General features: G+C 39.5%; 1 protein-coding gene across 1 annotated transcript in view; it reads right to left on the bottom strand.

The window, feature by feature from the left end:
- SKAP1 (src kinase associated phosphoprotein 1) overlaps nt 1–18351 on the bottom strand; it is a 312290-nt gene extending 293939 nt beyond the window's left edge. Inside the window, exon 1 of the mRNA XM_077164647.1 lies at nt 18222–18351. Coding sequence (XP_077020762.1) covers nt 18222–18270 — 49 coding nt within the window. The 5' untranslated portion in view covers nt 18271–18351. The remainder of the gene's footprint in view (nt 1–18221) is intronic.
- Nucleotides 18352–19386: the final 1035 nt, after the last annotated feature.

Raw genomic sequence — 19386 nt, forward strand, 5'->3', positions numbered from 1 at the left:
AAGACAAAGATAAAGTAGAGCATAATGAAGATCCTTATGAGGGGAGGGAAGGTTTAAAGTATATGCCTTATTCCTATATATGATAAAATATAAATTATTTTGAACATCTACTCTCCTTACTAGACCTAATAAGTAGAATAGCCTATGTAATTACATATTATACAAAACTGTCTAAAGGGTCTTAGCATATGATTATCTCCCAATGATGTCACTAAGATATTGTTATTTTTATGACTGTATTTTTTAAGTTTCCCTTCAAATTAGTTTTTTGACAGGCTATCTTTCAAAGTACTTTTTCTCATGTTACGTATGTGTTACTTCACCTACAAGTGTTATCTACTCAAGGGAATAAAATGACACAAGAAGAACCTTTTGCATCTGTCTCATCAGGTTTTTAAAAAAATTTTCTAAAAATACACCAAAAAATCTACCAAATAAATAAGCTTATAACAAAGAAAACATAAAGAAGAAAAAACAAGGGCTAGGTGGGGGATTATATATCTAGGGTCATACACAAAGACCAAAATTACATAATATGCAACTCAGAAGCTGATAGTGCTATGGCAATTATGATCTGAGGGTGCCTGAGCAAAACTGCTTAGAAGCACACTACCCACCAGTAAACAGAGAAGAGGTTTTAAAACTTTAGGTCCCTAAATTATCACCTCCCTTACTGAACCGAGCTCACCTGCTTCGTGGGTGGGTTTTCTAATTTAAGAGATAAAACTTTTTAAAACAAAGTCTCTTTTAAACACTACATCACATCACATCAGGATGCCTAGAGCTCCCTGCAACATCAACACCTGGGGTGTAAAGCACTATGCACTGTAAGAACATCGCTGGTGCACATCTGATATGACAGCACTCACTATTACAATACCTGATGCATAGGGTTTACACACAGTTACCTTCAACTAGTGAGTGAGAGAGCCCATATGGTATAAATGTCCTAAAAACAAAGAGAAAAGACAAAATTGGGAACATACTTTTATGGGACTGAATTGCATCCTCCAAAAAGACGTGTTCAAGTCTTAACCCCGAGTGCTGGTTTGAAGCTGTCATGTACTCCAGAAAAGCCATGCTCTTTAATCCTCATTCAGTATTGCTGGGTGTTTCTTTTTTATTATTTCCACACAGATGTGACCCACCCAATTGTGGGTGGTAACTTTTGATTAGATGGTTTCTATGGAGATGTGTCCCCACCCATTCAAGGTGGGGTTGCTTACTGGAGCCCTTTAAGAGGGAAGCATTTTGGAAAAAAGCTTTAGAGCTAACAGAGCCCACACAGCCAGAGATTTTTGTAGATGCAGAAGGAAAATGCCCCGGGGGGCAGCCTTATGAAATGAGAAGAGAAAGCCAGCAGACATTGCCATGTGACTTCCAAGCTGAAAGAGAAACCCCAAACTTCATTGGCCCTTTCTTTGAAGTTAAGGTATCTTTATCCAGATGCCTTAGTTTGGACATTTCTACAGCCTTAGAACTGTAAACTTGCAATCTAATAAATTCCCTTTTTAAAAGTTGTTTCATTTCTGGTATATTACATTCCAGCAGCCTTAAACTAAAACACTCCCAGTCCTGTGAATGTGAACTTATTTGTAAATAGCATCTTTGACAATGTTTTTCAGTTAAGTTGAGGCCAAACTGGATTAGGGTGAGCACTAATCCAATATGATTGGTGTCTTTATAAGAAAAGGAAATTTGAAAACAGAGAGACAGAAACAAAGAGATGGTCATGTGATGAAGGCAGAGAGTCACACCTCCACAAACAAAGTAACATGGATTGCCACCCAATCACTAGAAGCCAGGGGGGTACCATCAAAAGGTGGATTCTCCCCTTGAAAAGGAAGCATGGTACTACCGACACCCAGGTTTCAACCATCTAACCTCCAGGTCCTGATAAAATAAACTTCAGTTATTTAAACCAACTAGTCAGTGGTGCTTTCTTACAGTAGCCCTGGCAATTTAAACTATACCATAAACAATGGCTCTTTTTTCTAAATGCATTTTATACTAAAATAAATATTGAGTACTTAATACATACTAAGTTCTGAAAAAAGTGAACAAGACAGACCCAATCCCTTTCCTCAGAGTTTAGAGTCTGGCAAAGAATACAGACTTAAATTCACAATTAGAATAAATCATGATATAAACTGTAATAAGAGAAGTGGTTAGTAAATAGGCCTATGGTAGAGGCACCTAATCGAGAGCAGAAAGTAGGTCAGGGGAGGCCTCCCAAAGAATTGACTTTCCAAATGAAGCCCCCAGATTAGTAGGCCAAGTGCGTGTGTTGTTAAGGGAAAGGGGAGTTGGTGAGCTGAGGGAGAAAATGGCCCAGGCACAGGGAACCAATGTACAAAGGTCCTGGGTTACAGATGGCATCTCAGTTGGAGAGACCAAAATAATTTCAATAGGGAGGGGAGACCACAAGGGTAGAGAGTAAGAGGGAGGTGGTGACAGATTAAACTAGAAGACAGACTTGTACCAATATATAGCGTTTTGTACTAAAAGTAGTATATCATGATTTAAAATTCCACTTTTAAAAGATAATAGCTCTGGGAAAGATGCATCTTCCTATTACAATTCACAACTGCCCTGAAATAAAAATTCTCTCACCTTCCAGGCATTTTATAGATATCTGTTCTAGTTTGCTAGCTGCCAGAATGCAATATACCAGAAACAGAATGGCTTTTAAAAAAGGAAATTTAATAAATTGCTAGTTTACAGTTCTAAGGCTGAGAAAATGTCCCAATTAAAACAAGTCTGTAGAAATGTCCAATCAGAGGCATCCAAGGAAAGATACCTTGGTTCAAGAAGGCCGATGAAGTTCAGGGTTTCTCTCTCAAGTGAGAAGGCACATGGTGAACACAGTCAGGACTTCTGTCTTGGCTGGAAGGGCACATGGCGAGTACAGCGTCATCTGCTAGCTTCCTCTCCTGGCTTCCAGTTTCATGAAGCTCCCCGGGAGGGGTTTTCCTTCTTCATCTCCAAAGGTCCCTGGCTGGTGGACTCTCTGCTTCCTGGTGCTGCAGCATTCTTTGCTCTCTCTGAATCTCCTGCATTCTCCAAAACATTTCCTCTTTATAGGACTCCAATAAACCAATCAAGATGCACCCAAATGGGTGGAGACATGTCATCACCTAATCCAGTTTAACAACTACTCTTGACTAAATCACATCATCCAGGGAGATGATCTGATTACAGTTTCAAACAAACAGTATTGAATAGGGATTATTCTACCTTTATGAAATGGGATTTTGATTAAAACATGGCTTTTCTAGGGGGCATACTTCCTTTCAAACCAGGACAATATCTATTACAGCAAGTCAGACTAGGAAAAGAAGACAGAAGGAAAACGAAACGGAGGGCATATGCATCATGGGGGACGTGTTATAATCATCACACTTCTGGGGAAAACTGCTGTATGGCCAGGGCAGGCCAAAAAGATTCTGACTTGGCAGGAAGTATCCAAGAAAGTTTCTGACATTCCCCCAAATTCTCTGGCCTTGTCTATTTACAAGGTTATTCTTTTGTTTATTTAGAGAAAAATGAATATCTGATGGTCCACATTTTTCAATACTGAAAGACAAAAGTTGCCTTCTTCTGTTTTCTAAACAATTCTCCTAATACACTGAAAGAAAAAAAAGATATTTAAGTCAATGTTCCCTAACAGCTGCAAATGACTTTTGTTGGTGTTTCTAAGACTCTAAAGTTTGCATCCATCAACCTTTTATTTGGAGGCAGGATGAATGGCCAAATATTTCTGGAAACAATTCCATAAGCCAATAAACCATTAAAGTATTCCTAGTGAGGATAATCTGCAAAAAGCTTTGAACTACTAGAGCAGAACCCACATTTCTGAAAAGAATGGCATGAATTTCTACCTATACTGGCATTATACCCAGGAAAATATTTCTGAAGATTTCTGTCTATACAAAAGGTTTGGCACAAGCTTAAAATGACCCATTAAATTAATTCTATGAAGTTTAATGCTGGGAAGTATTCCAGGTTCTCACTTTGGTAAAAAGAAGTCCTCAAATACTTGCAAATACTCTTTTCAAGTATGAGTGGGCAGTCCTGGTCCATTCTGTCACTGTTGATTTTATTATCATTTTACTTCAGCAGCCTTCTGCTGACTTCCATCATTAATCCTCACCCATCCCCTAGGCTTCCTCCTCTTACCATAGCGCTTCCAAGCCTTTTTGTAGCCACAGTCTCAACAGGAGGAAGGAGCCAGAGGTGAGGGGGGGAAGGAGAAGAAATTCTCTTGTACTTTCCTTCTGCACCCCTCCTCTGGTTCTCACCCCCCCCCCCATGCAAGGCCCCATTCCTGCTCTTATACTGAACGATCTTCCCCTCTCAGAACCCCAACCTGGGTCCCACCCAGCTCCTCACCCCCTGCCCAGTTTAGCCCATAAGAGTATTTCCACAGTCACCAGTATCACCACCACAAACTGGGAGCTGGAGGACAGGGCAATAATGAGGGTGCTCCCACAGACTAACAAGGAGGAAGCAAACAAATGGGGAGATGCCCAGGCTTCAACAGGGAACAGACTTCTGGAGTTCCAAGTCACAACATTTTCCACATAAAATGCTCTCTTCCAGGTACAAATGTACACAGTTTTTTAATAGGTTGGCCTGGGAAGTAGTCTACCTATTAAACATGGTTCTTCTTCCCCTGAAAACTTTGTTTCCATAAGAAAATGCTTAAGTGAATCTTGGAAAACAACCTATTAATTGATAATAAATAAATAAATTCTAGGAGCAGAATGCTATTCCAACCTTATCTTCATTTAAATTAACAATGACACCCAGACTTTTTTTTTTTTTACCTAAGGAGAAAATGTTTTATCTGTCTTCTAGATGCTCATTCTGAACATTCTAAAGGATATAGGGTTTGAAGACCAACACCATCCCTCCGGGATAAAGAAGGGACCTGTAGATAGGGAGAGGGGTAGAAAAGGTGCCTTGGGATTGTGGGGGAGAAGAGGAAAGGAGAGCAGAAGAGGAGGGAACCCCAAGGCCCATCCCAGGGGCCTATCCCAGGCACTCTCTGTTGGACTGGTTTTGGAGTTGGGGAGTAAAGATCCTTTGCATCATCCCCAGAACTTCTGAGTGAAGTACTAAGAGTAAGACATCCTTTCTGATAATGGACTGTACCCACCCACTTTATCATACCTAGCATTTTGAAATCAAAACAATCTCCACCTTGGAAATAACAGAAAACCACATTTCATTCTAGGGTATCTAGGTACTCAAAACATTTAATTACATGTCACAACTATCCCTTTAAGTTACATATTACTATTTTACAGAAGAAATAGCCTGGTTGGTTATCCAACTTCTATAAAATCTCATGACATCTTCTGGTAGAGACAAAAATAATAATTCTTGATTCTCTGTCATGATTACAATGAAGAGATCAGATCATCAGGATTTCTGCTATCGCTCAAATATTTCACCAAATAAAACCTCTAAAAATTTAGTGTTTCATTTTCCTATACCATTAATGGAAGTGTTTATGAAAACCAGGTTTCCATGTCTCTTTTTATGATCTATTTTCACACCAATTAAATAAAAGTCCCAGAGTACAACAAATGACTTCCAGTTTGTTTGGAACTTGTTTTAAACTTACATTGAATTTTTTATCTTGCAGTTAATTGTAATACTTGATTTTTTCTATTTTTTATTTTTGCCTCTTATTCAGAGGTAAAACCTGTTGACAAGACTAAACTCATACCCGCCAGCTTTGTTTTGGCTTGCAGTAGATTGGCAATACACAATAGAAAAATTGTCAGCATACTGTAGTTATGGTTTGCTTCAACCTGCTGATTGTTTCTGCTCCATGACCCAAGAAATGTGTAGTATTTATATTTTTAATTCTCCTTCTACTTCCTGTAAGGGAAAAGAAAAAGAAAAAACCTGTCTACCCACAGCACAGAGAAAACAAAAACCAGGAACCAAAATATATTGTACTTTAAGTTTTAACTAGAGGCCAAATTAGAAACCCAGGATTAACACTACCATGATCTTAATTTGAGAGGCTATAGAAATCCAGCCTACAGAAATATTTGTATATGTGCATAATACAATGAATATACAAGAATGTTCACCACAGCATCATGGCAATATCAAAAATTTGGAAACAACCTAAACATTCATCAATAGAAGAAAGTTAAATAAGTTGTGAAATATTATTCAGCAGTTACACACACACACACACACACACACACACACACACATCTATATGTACTCATTTGGAAAAGACTCTACACTAAGTTTAAAAATCAACTGTTCTATATACTTCTATGCTGTGCAAGTATTCTACAATGAAAACATATTTATTGTTTTTGCAATTAAAAAAAATACATGGGCCATAACGTACACCAGAATGTCTAAAACTGAAAAGATTGCAATACAAGTGTCGATATGGAGCAACTAGAACTCTCATACACTACTGGTAGGCATGTAAAATGGGTACAATCACTTTCATCAATTTTTTGGACTTTCTAATAAAGTTCAACATTCATCTACTCTATGATCCAGATAAATATCACTCCTGGATATGTATCCCAGAGAAATGAATACTTATATTTATAAAACAAGTTATACAATAATGCTCATAAAAGCTGTATTCACAATAGCCCCAAACTGAAAACAACCCAATATTCATCAACAGGAGAATGGAAAAACAATCTGTGGAATATTCACACAATGGAATACTACTTAGCAAAAAGGATAAACTACCAAAAGGCACAACAGTTTGGATGAGTCTTTAAACACTGTGTTGAGGACAGATGACTCCCAGGGATGAATCCAGCCCTGGCACTGTGGGATCAACAATTCCATTTGGATGAAAAGGGGGAAAAGAAGAGTAATTAATCAAGTATCAGTGGCTGAGAGAGTTCAAATAGAACTCTCTATACCAGAGGCTACTCTGGAGATCTCTTAGTCTTACTCAAGCTTCAGTTAGACATTGCTACCTATCATACCTTGTCAAACCTCAACCAAAACCATTCCAGCCAATCCTAAAGAACACCTAGGGCAATATATAAGATTCTACCAAGGTTCCATGCACTAGGGTAAATTTCCAGAAACCTACAACTTCCAGATGGGTCCCAGGACCAGATAAGTCCTGAAACCTAGAGAGATCAGCCTCTCCAGAACATCAGCTAGTTCCATCAGCTACCCCATATTATTGACAGCTCCTTCCAACATGAAAAACTTAGAAAAGGCCATAGCCCAAATACCCCTGAAGAGTGGGATAGAAAGATCAGAAGTGATGGTGGAGTTTTACAGAGAAGGTAGGATTTACCATACAAATATGATTGCTGAATCATTAAACTGATGTTTCTTTTAGTCTCCAGTATCTTAGAGCTGCTAGGGGTAAAAAACTAAAATTGTGGAATTGTAACCCATATCAAACTCTGAAATCTGTTCTACAACTAATTTTTGTGCTGTACTTTGAAAAAGTATTGCTTTTGGGTATATATGTTATTTTTCACAAAAAAGGGGGGAAAAGTCAATTGTGCCGATAAAAAAATATTTATTCCTTCTAGCCTCCTACATTCTGGAGCAACTGGAAGGAAAAATCTGAGATGATGGTATGGTAGACCATGACAAACAAAAGGAAAAATTATTTTCAAGGGAGAGTGATTTTAAGGAGGTTTATTATAATGCACTTAAGAACTATTTTCCATAGATCTAAGTTCCCCAGCATACTTCTCATTATTGATTTATAATATATAGTGCCTTAATTCTAAAAACTACAATATTGGTTTAATAAGTGTGCTGGTTTGAAAGGATGTATGGATTCTAGAAAAGCCATGTTTTAATAAAAAATCCCATTTCATAATAATCCCTATTCAATACTGTATGTTTGAAACTGTAATCAGATCATCTCCCTGGAGATGTGATTTAATCAAGAATGGTTGTTAAGCTGAATTAGGTGATGACATGTCTCCACCCTTTTGGGTGGGTCTTGATAAGTTTCTGGAGTCCTATAAAAGAGGAAACATTTTGGAGAATGAAGGAGATTCAGAGAGAGCAGACAGTGCTGCAACAAGGCAGAGAGTCCACTAGCCAGCGCTTTGGAGATGAAGAAGGAAAAGACCTCCTGGGGAGCTTCGTGAAACAGGAAGCCAGGAGAGGAAGCTAGCAGATGACACCATGCTCGCCGTGTACCCTTCCAGCTGAGAGAGAAACCATGCCTTCTCACTTGAGAGAGAGACTCTTTGAACTTCATCGGCCTTCTTGAACCAAGGTATCTTTCCCTGGATGCCTCTGATTGGACATTTCTATAGACTTGCTTTAACTGGGGCATTTTCTTGGCCTTAGAACTGTAAACTAGCAACTTATTAAATTCCCCTTTTTAAAAGCCATGCCATTTCTGGTATATTGCATTCCAGAAGCTAGCAAATTAGAACAGATTTTGGTACCAGGAGTGGGGTGCTGCTGCGGTGGTTTGCAAATACCAAACGTATTGGAACAGCTTTTTAAATGGATAAGGGGAAGTTCCTGGAAGAGTTGTGAGAAGCCTGATAAAGAAGGTCTAGAATGCTTTGAAGAGACTGTTGCTAGAAACATTGACTCTAAAGATACTTCTGATCAGGCTCTAGACATGAGGAATGTGCTATTGCAGACTGGAAGAAAAGTGATCCTTGTTTTAAAATAGCAGATAATCTGGCAAAATTGATTAGTGGCTTTGGCTGGAAGGCAGATTTTAAAAGCCATGAACTTGGATATTTAGCAGAAGAGATCTCCAAATTAAGTATGGAAAGTGCAGCCTGGTTTCTCCCCACAGCTTATAGTGAAATGTGACAGGAGAGAGAGAAGCTGAAAACTGAACTCTTAGGTACAAAGAAACCAGAAATTGATGACCTGGAAAATTCTGGGCTTCCAGGAAGGGAGAACCCAGAAAATAGTACTCCATGTGAGGATTTGGCCAGATGTGGAACCAGTCGGCCATTTCAGAGAAAGCCAGAATTGGACATGGAATTATCCAGGAAGGATTTGTGGAAACTCCTTATATCTGATGGGCACAATCCAAGGCTACTGCATAGAAAGCCAACAAGAGTGCTGTGGGACCTGTATAAACAGAGCCACTGCCAGTTTGGACTGGGGGGTTCAGAGAAGGGACACATTGGAGGAAAAATAACTTCAGAGGCAAAACCATGCAGGCTGAGATCTGAAGTCAAGAAGCCTTGGGTCAAGAGAGGGGACCCAGACAAGCCCATGGAGAGGGTGAGTTTGCCGCAAAGGCAGAGGATGGTCCTTCCACCTCGTTGCAATGGAAGAGTCATGTCACCTCAGGTCTTGGAGAGAGTGAAGCACATTCCTTGGGGAGAGCCTGGCTGCCACCACACAGAGGGGTAGAGCATGTACCCCAGAGATGGCAGAGAGCCCGGGTGTGGCCCCACTACTTGGAGAGGGTGGAGCCAAGAAATAGGTGGTCTCCCCAATGTCCCCCAAGGTTGCATTCAGAGAGAGGCAGGCCTCTGCAGTAGGCCGTTGGAAAGGGTGGGACTGCCACTTTCAGAAGCCCCGAAGATAAATGATTCTCAGACTTTGAAATCTAATGGACTTTGCCCTGCAGGTTTTCGAAACTATATGGGTCCCGTGACTCCTGCGGTCTTTCCTCCCTCTGGAAATGTGCATATGTATCCTATGAATGTTCCTCCTTTGTATATTGGTAGCAAATAACTTGGTTTGAGTTTTTATAGGTCCAGAGCCAGAGGAGAACCTTTCCTTAGAACAGACCATGCCTGTAACTAACTTTGATAGCAGTTTGTACTGTTTCTACCTTTGTATTTCATTTATATTGCTACTGAAATGGTTTAAGGATTTCTGATATTGTTATAAAATTAATATATTTTGAATATGGGGAAAACATGTCTTTGTAGGGTCCAGAGGGTGAAATGTGCTAATTTGAAAGGATGTATGGACCCTAGAAAAGCCATGTTTTAATCAAAATTCCATTTCGTAAAGGCAGAATAACCCCTATTCAATACTGTATGTTTGATGCTATAATCAGATCATCTCCCTGGAGATGTGATTTAATCAAGAGTGGTTGTTAAGCTGAATTAGGTGATGACATGTCTCCACCCTTTTGGGTGGGTCTTGATAAGTTTCTGGAGTCCTATAAAAGAGGAAACATTTTGGAGAATGAAGGAGATTCAGAGAGAGCAGACAGTGCTGCAACAAGGCAGAGAGTCCACTAGCCAGCGCTTTGGAGATGAAGAAGGAAAAGACCTCCTGGGGAGCTTCGTGAAACAGGAAGCCAGGAGAGGAAGCTAGCAGATGAGACCATCCTCGCCGTGTACCCTTCCAGCTGAGAGAGAAACCATGCCTTCTCACTTGAGAGAGAGACTCTTTGAACTTCATCGGCCTTCTTGAACCAAGGTATCTTTCCCTGGATGCCTCTGATTGGACATTTCTATAGACTTGCTTTAACTGGGACATTTTCTTGGCCTTAGAACTGTAAACTAGCAACTTATTAAATTCCCCTTTTTAAAAGCCATTCTGTTTCCTGCATATTGCATTCCAGCAGCTAGCAAACTAGAACAGTATAAATTTGTGTCTGTGGATATATTTTAGGTAGACTCCTAGTATGTGAATAAAAACTTCATCCCTCCATACTTTCTAACATTAGGATGTCAGCAGTGTTAGGAATTGACCCTAGATGAGAATTTAAGTAATTAATAAATCATTTTTTTCAAAGCCAACATTCTCCAGGAAAATTTGCTTCTGGATCTAAGACTACATTGTTCCTGAGCCCAGGTCTGTCCTATCCTCCATGTAAAAGCCAGGTAGTAAAATTAAACAGTGGAACTCAGACTCCAAACCTGAAAAGCCATCTGTTATAATCACCTAATCTATAATGCAGCACTGACAAACTGGAAAAGCAAGCAATGGACTTGGAAACACAGGGGAAATAAATATGAATAAATGTAGCAGAAATTATACGATTTGTAGGTTGTAACGGCTTATATCATGTGAAAAAATTAGATTATGATAATTATGTCAATATGTTAAGATGCTCAGAAAACAGTAAAACTTGAAACTTGCCTCCTTATTTCTTCTATATTTAAAATGATTTTTAAATTATCTAAGTCCTATACTTATGTAATGAGGTGAAAATGTTATTAATTGCTGGCACTACAATTTGTATAACAGAGAAAACTGAGTTGTTTGGCAAAATAATTGGCTGTGTGTGAGTGTTAGTGGGAACTGAACTAAACAGATAGTTAAACTGCCTTTTTCAGGTAGCAAAGAGAAAAACAATTTTTTTGTTTTGCTCCAAAGAAGAGAAAGAGTGCAATGGAAAGGCATGTGGCTAAGAACTTCATCAAATGAAGGGCCAAAGGGCACTTGTTGATGACTAGGGTAGCAGAGAGGCATTTTAGGAACAGAGATGCCTAACACTCGTATTGAAATTGTGTACATTACTACAATGCAAACTCCTCCTCCTCTCCCTGCACCCCCTGAATCTCCCATCTTCTACATTCACAAGGACTTCATGTGGCTAGAGTTTGGTGGAAGCTAATGAAGATGGTAGGTCTAGACCAGGGTTCCTCAACCTCAGCACTATTGACATTTTGGGCTGAATAATCCTTTGTTGTGGTGGGGCTGTCCTGTGCATCAATGACCAGCATTCCTGGCCTCCATCCAGTTGTAACAACCAAAAAAATCTCCAGACAGTGCCAAAAGTCCCCTGGGGCACAAAATCACCCTCGTTGAGAACCACTGGTCTAAGCCTACATAACCAAGGACAAGGAGCATATGTAGAAGCAGGGAATCCTGGAAGGAAAGGTGACCTTGAGAATGTACACTCCTTGAGAAGTAGCTGGATCTTGAGGACCACTGTGGACTTCCACAAGGAATAGATCTTAAAGTTCAAGAGGTGTGGGAAACCCTCCTGTCATCTAGTTTATACCCACAATGGAGCTCAAATATTTTTATACTTTTCTTTTCATTTTAGCAAACAAAATGGGAGAAGGGAGAGAGTAAATCTCCAGTTTTCTTTTGATTAAGAATAACATAAAAATACTTTTTTTTTCACACCTACATACACAAAAGCACTCCATAACAAGGTAAGAACACATACTTTCCTGAAACATGCTCAGTCATACCCAAACAGACTTGGAAAAGTTTCAAGTAACCTGACTCTCCAGAGAATCCCTTTGTTACAAAACAAAATTTCAACTGAAACATCAGATTATAAAAATTATATGTTGGAAGAATCTACAAAAGTATAGAAAATTCAAAGAACTACAGGCTATGTGATGAAAAAAGCAGTAAAGGTAACTTCCTCCCTCCATCCACCATACAGTTTCTCTTGGAAATGATCACTGGACTCTGATCTGAGAAAGGAAGAAAATGGAAGAGACTCTGAAAGAACCCCCTACAAGCCTCAACTAATTTCGAGAAACAAGGATAGACCACTAATATGAAAAAGGCCATGGCAGAGAGTTTTCCTATGGAGAACAGTTAAGAAACAGAGGCCAATAGGACTATCTCAAAATTTTTTTTAAATCATTTTTAATTGTATTTGCCAAAAATACATAAGGTGTTTGATTCATGCCAAATATTGTTCTAAGTTCTTTTCAAATATTCATTCCTTTATTCTTCATATAAACTCTATAAATTTTCAAATTTATTTATCATTAATTTAAGAAGCCACAAGTAGCTGATGGGTAGTGAATTGAACAGCGCAGCCTAGATATCTAAGAGATATTATTTATAAGAATGAAAAAGCCATGGTCAGAAAAAAGTAAGCGATGAGCAGATTAAACAGAAAAAAATATTAGTATTGCTATGGTTTAAAAATATAATAAAATCAAAAATCATTCTTAAAATCTAATACACAGACTAAAAACATAAGTGACTCTCTGGATCCAAATATCTCAAATTATATCAACAGTTTCACATTATACACTGGAGGAAGGAGCCAAAAAGCACCATTTCATTCTTTTTTTTTTAATTAATTAACGGAAAAAAAGAAATTAACCCAACATTTAGAAATCATACCATTCTACATATGCAATCAGTAATTCTTAACATCATCACATAGATGCATGATCATTGTTTCTTAGTACATTTGCATCGGTTTAGAAGAACTAGCAACACAACAGAAAAAGATATAGAATGTTAATATAGAGAAAAAAATAAAAGTAATAATAATAGTAAAAAAAAAAAAAAAAACCTATAGCTCAGATGCAGCTTCATTCAGTGTTTTAACATGATTACTTTACAATTAGGTATTATCGTGCTGTCCATTTTTGAGTTTTTGTATCTAGTCCTGTTGCACAGCCTGTATCCCTTCAGCTCCAATTACCCATTATCTTACACTGTTTCTAAGTCCTGTACCATTTCATTCTTAATGTTGCTAACCAGAGGAAAATGGTTCAATACTTCGGAAATCCTAAGAGGTAAACCACCAGTGGAATAAAAACAGGATGTCTAACTTTTAAATCATTCAAAGAAAAAAATTAATTTCTAAGAAAATGCTCCAGAGACAACAGCAGGTAGAAAATATTAAGTGGAAAATCAATATACAAAATTATTATGCACAATATGTCCCAACTTTTAAAGTATGTACATATAATAAAGAGTGAAAGAAAGACAAGGCATTTAACAGTAGTTGACAATGGGTGATTGTATATTATTGTTTTCTAAACTTTCTACATTGAGCATTATTGCTTTTATAATTATAAAAAATTATAATTTGGTCCTGGCTCACCTTTCAGAATTCAAATGACCAATAACCTAATCTATGTGAGAGCCAACCCGGTTTAAGAAATAAAGCAAAATAAACTCTGAGCAGGCAAAATACATATCACAAAACCCATGCACCAAGCCTGGGTACTCTGTTTATTAAGAAAGTATTTCATACTCTTCTTTCATGCTGATCTTAATTCCAACAAGCTTGCTTTCTGATGTCCAGTGACATTAGGGATGTAGACACACTGACAGCAGTGCAGAGTGATAGGTTTCAGCCAAACAGCAGGAAAAATGATAAACTTAAAAATTAAAAAGTTAAAACAAAAAAAAAAACTCAAAAAGCAGTCCACGGGAAATTATGACAAAAACATCCCTAAACAATTCAATATATCTCCATAGAACATGATAAAAGCAACTCTGAGTTTTTAAAAAAAATACATTGAAAGGAGGTCCATTTGAATACAGACTGGTCCACTGAAGTTATGAAAGTTCTTGATGCATTTCAGAGAAAAAAGAGATCACAAATGTTTAAATTTAAAAGTCAGAGTGCTTGAAGAGAAAATCCTCAACCAACCAGAGAAACTCAGGCCTACAAATTCCATATAGTTGTTGCTTTACTATATTGAAAAGGATTTCATGGTTGGCTGCATCAACCAATACAAATCTGGATAACAACTGGAAGGAAATGATTCATGGTTGCTTCTTTCCATAGAAGTTTAAAAATAAGTAACCACAGGCATATCAGAATCAGCATTAACTCAGTGACTACTACTAAATGCAGCCAGGTTATAGATGCTATTTTGGCTTAAATCCATATCCCAAGAGGATTTAGTTACCACGTAGGTGGTTGAAGTCTATTAGCTAATGGGGTAAAGTCAACCAGCCCCATTCCATCACACTGGAAAAACTGTGACCCGGGAAAAAGTTTATTCCACCTCCTTCATTATTTGCCTCTTCTGTTTCTGACTTCAAAAAATGAGGCTAAAAAGACAAGGAAGAAACTGATTATATTTCTATCTGAGGAACAAAGATGATGCAAACTGGCAGCACTTCACGCTTTTGTTTTCAGCCCAATTATCACAAAACAAAAAAACAAAAAGATAACTTCTACATCTGAAGGAGAACACTTACTTGGCAAAGACCTGAATACTTCCTTCTCTTTCAATTAGGAAAAGGCTGCTTCAATTTACTTATCTATAAGGTACTTATTTGCTGATATGGAGCTAGTTACTATTTCTATATGAGAGAATGACAGAGTCTATCTGAGGAAGCTGTTTCCTGAGCTGTTCTAGAAGCCTCTCCGGCTTTTGTATTTGCCAAAATTCCAATGAAGTATTTTTTCTTGTTTTTTAATTCCCTACCGTCTACCCATCTCCAGGGTTAACAAGAGAAAAACGTAATCCCAAGTATGGTCAGAGGGCCTTTAGCATTCTGTACACTCTTAGCTTCTATCTGCCTTTTTGTTGGTTTGCTTTAAAAATAATAATAATAATAACCTTACTAGTTGTTTTTGGCTGGTTACAAAAAATCATAATTATTGTCACAATTCAAACAATGTGAAGATATATGAAATAAAAATTAATAATCTCTGCCTTATCCACCCTTTCACTTACCTCCCAACGAAGCTAAAATTAACATTTTGGAGTATATTGTTCCTACTTCTTCTGAGACTTACAGAAACATATAATATATAGGAGTTTTAGTTTTGTTTTGTTTCAAACAAAAATAGGATATTAAACGTACTATTATGCACCATGCTTTTTAGTCTTAACATGCCATGAAAAGAAAAAAGAAACATGCCCTGGCCATTTCCCAAGTTAATATATAGAGATACATCACACATTCTTCATGGCTGCAAAGTTTTCCATATTCTGGATGTTCCATGATTTATTCAACCATCGCCTCATCCTTTCCCAACTCAAGGATATTCAAGAGAGATCCTTGTGCACATACTTCATGTACTTTAATTTCAGTAATGCAGTTTCCTAGAAGTGGAATTTCTGAGTCAAATGAAGCATTTTTAATTGTTTAACATTTTATCCTTAAGCTAAATTAGTTTTAAACCTTCAGAATTTGTTTTCTCTTCTTTATTATGCAAAATTTCAGCATTAACCTTTCACAATGTTTTGCATATTTTATTTTTAAAAGCACATGTTATGTGAAAAGCATGCTCCTGTCATTTATGCCCATGTAGTTATAAATAAATAAATGCCTGTGTTATGGCTTTGATGGTCAGCATTAAATCAGTGTGCTAACACTTATGCCTTGGTTTGTGAAAGTAGTAAGTCATCATGGAAACTCCACCCCCCAAGGCCATGCGGCAGCTCTAAAATTGCAGCTCTTACATCCTGTTACTCCCTCCAACTGAGTGACTAGAGATCAGGACCTACATATTTTCTAATTGTCAACAGTTAACCTTAAAAAGGGAGGGAGAGACAGTAAACAGCAACAGGCAATAAACTGATAGCCATTTTGAGTTTCTAGTATCCACAAATTATTCATAATACAGTGAATTATTCTGCTGACAGAAACCAGAGATTGTGTTCCATAAAAATAAAACCTATAACCAATAAATTGCTATTTTTACACGAGCCTTTCAAAAGCATATTCTTCAAACACTGAAATAGAATTACTGATTGAATCCCACTTTACATTTTTTTCTCTACTTCAGATTCAGGCTCTTAATTGCAAACTTAAAAAAAAATACATTAACCAATTAAGCTCCTTAAAATTTAACCTCAGACTCCTCATAAATTCCAAAGACCTGCGCACCAACCGAGATTGTTAAGATGCAGCAAGTTTGATATAGAAGTATGTGACATGCAATTAATCTCCATTCATACCCTGCTCTACTTGTCAGCAAACAAAGGTTCTACTTTAGAAGGAGATCTGAAGACTTCAATTAAAAAGTCAGCTAACAAGAAAATAATCCAAGTTAAAGGAAGGTGGCAGGTGTAGGAATGAGTTGTTTACCAAAGTGTCAGTTTTGAACAATAAAGGACTACACAGCAAAAATGTTAAAAGAGTGAATTTCATTGCAAGGCTCTGAAATAAAAAGAAACTTTCTACCAAGTATACACACAAAAATGAAGTATAGCTTAACAAGCTTGTAAAACAGGTTTCCTCTCAAATGCAAGATGCCAATAGAAAGAATCACGTTATATCTTTAAATGCAAAGACAGAATTAAACTTTTTTACCACAGTTTCTTCTCTCCTGAAAACCAAAAGACACTTAGAGCCTCATGTTACAGTCTAATATTGAGCCAACAGGCAACCCAACAGCAAGAGGGAAAAGGCTGGACTGACACTTCTTTTACCCTGCAACTAGTTTTCTACTCCTAAAGTTTAGATTCATTCAAATCATAATTAAAATGGATTTTGGAAATCCAAAATTTCCACACACACCCACAAAAAAGACCCTAGTTGACAGTTTTTACATAGAAGCAATACAGGATGGAAAGAGTGCTACAAATCCAGACTTGCCAAATATTTGATTAGGAGGCATTTATACCAAGATAACAAGGTAATGGAGATATAAAACCAATTAAATTGAGGGAAACTGAAAAATAGCTGCTTGCCAAAAGTATGACCTCCCAAAGCAGGCCATCTGTTAAATATGTGTCAAATATGTCTCTTAGATGCCAAAAGGCTTAATTTTGAATAGTTTCCTCCTGGGATTCCTATGCAAGGGCAGATTCCAGGCCTCTGTTCTTCCTAGAAGGTCAATTACAGGAAAGCAAGTAAAAATTACTTTCACCATGAAAAGTGTCAACTGAGATACCATATTGTATACAGCGAAGAGTCTCTTCTGGGTGCTGGAAAGAAGTATGTGCTGAGTGTTAGCATGGCCTTAATTTTTAAATGATGGTTGGACACTAGAAAAGGAAGAAATGCAATAGTGAATAGGGAATATTAGTTGGCCCTGGTTTGATAATGAGACCCTTAGAGGGCTGCAGGCTGGAGATGGAGCCTGTGGTTTCAGCGCTGCCCAAACCTCGCACTAACCACGAAGCCTTGGCCAGCAGAGGATCCCCATAAACTCCTCACAGTCCCTCTGGGGAGGCTCGGGGCCTCTAACCAAGAAGATGAGGGTCCTCTGGGAGAGGTGAAGAAGTACTGGGAGGAAGGGTGAGGGGGGCGAAAGCCTACAGGTGCAGGGCGGAGACTTGAGGGAGAAGAGACAAGTGGAAGACGAGGCAAGGTGGCATGGGGGACTAAGAATCTGGCCTGAATCCTGGGAGGTTCAGTGGTGCGTGTGTGTGAGAGAGAGTGAGACTAGAGAGAACCAGAGAGAGAGAGACTCTGAGGTGAGAGGATGAGAGCCCGGTCCTGGGGAGTTGAGAACTCTAAAAGCCTTGAATGTTCTAGAAAGAGGTGAGTGATGGCGCGGCCCAGAGAGCGTGGCCTTGGAAGCCCCGATGCCTCCTCTCCTCCCTTCAGGTCAGCGCCTGTGGGCTTCGCGGGGGGTCGAGGGAGAGGCCGGGGCTGAGCCAGGGCGTTACCTTCCAGGAGCCAACGGATGTCCTCGGGGAGGGTGGCGGCGGCCTGCATTGCGCGGGGGCGGTAAGGAGGCCCGAGGGTGAGGCGGGAGCGGGCGCGCGAAGGCCGTGCGCTGAGGCGCGGGCGGGCGGCGGGGGGAGCGCGGGGCAGCACCTGCACCCCTGGCGCCGCCGCTCGGCGGCTGCCTCCGCTCGCCCAGCCGCAGGGCGGGGCGCCGGCCCGGGGCGGAGCCTGGGGAGCCGCGGGCGCAGCCCGGGGGTGGGCGGTGCCCTGAGGCCCGCAGGTGGAGGGAAATGGGGCGGTGGGCGGTGCCCTGAGGCCCGCAGGTGGAGGGAAATGGGGCGGTGGGCAGAGCTGGGAGCCCCGCGCCAGGCAAAGCCAAAGGGTGACCGCTCCAGGCCCCCGCCGAAACAAAGGCTTTGGTCAAAGGAACCCTGTCTCTGAGACTCTCCATCCTAAGCACCGGACGGTTGGTCTCAAGGTGAGAGGATTAAAAGCAACCGTGGGGCCCAAAATAGGGTGAGGAGGAGGAAGAATCTGAAGGAGAGTTTAGTCCGAGTCAAGCGTAGCACCGTTCAACCCCCGATCCCGTCCACAACGTCCATGCCCGGGAAACTAGGACAAAACTTTCCCTCTCTCAGGCAAAGCTCCCATGCTTAAGGAAAATGACCTTAAATCCCAATAAATACTACAAAGCCACCAGCATTTGGGAGAATAGAAGTTGGAGCGGAACAGGGAGTCATCCGAGTGTCCCTTCCTCCTTAAGGCTGAAAGATGCAGGGAATGGAAGGGGTGGCCTGGGGGAAGCTGAGGGAGAAGGGTAGAGGGCCCTTCTCCTCCAAGATCTAATACGGGGAGGAGAGTGACAAGATTACAGAGAACAGTGTTCTCTCAAAGTACAATAGGCATCAATATCCTGGTTGCGATATCACACCGTGGTATTGAAAGATGTTACTACTGGGGGAAACCAGGTGAAGGAGCACAGGGTCTTCCTCGCTGTGCATTATTTCTTAAAACTGTATGTGAATCTACAATTATCTGAAAACAAAGAGTTTACTTTAAAAAAAAAAAAAAGTACAGTAGGCCAAGCACCTTGAGAAAGATGCAAGGTGCCATGGGAGATAAAAGAAGACAGATGTAAGAAAAGGAGAAAATGCAGGTACATGT

Source organism: Tamandua tetradactyla, chromosome 6, assembly GCF_023851605.1.
Source record: "Tamandua tetradactyla isolate mTamTet1 chromosome 6, mTamTet1.pri, whole genome shotgun sequence".
In the NCBI taxonomy this organism is placed as follows: domain Eukaryota; kingdom Metazoa; phylum Chordata; class Mammalia; order Pilosa; family Myrmecophagidae; genus Tamandua; species Tamandua tetradactyla.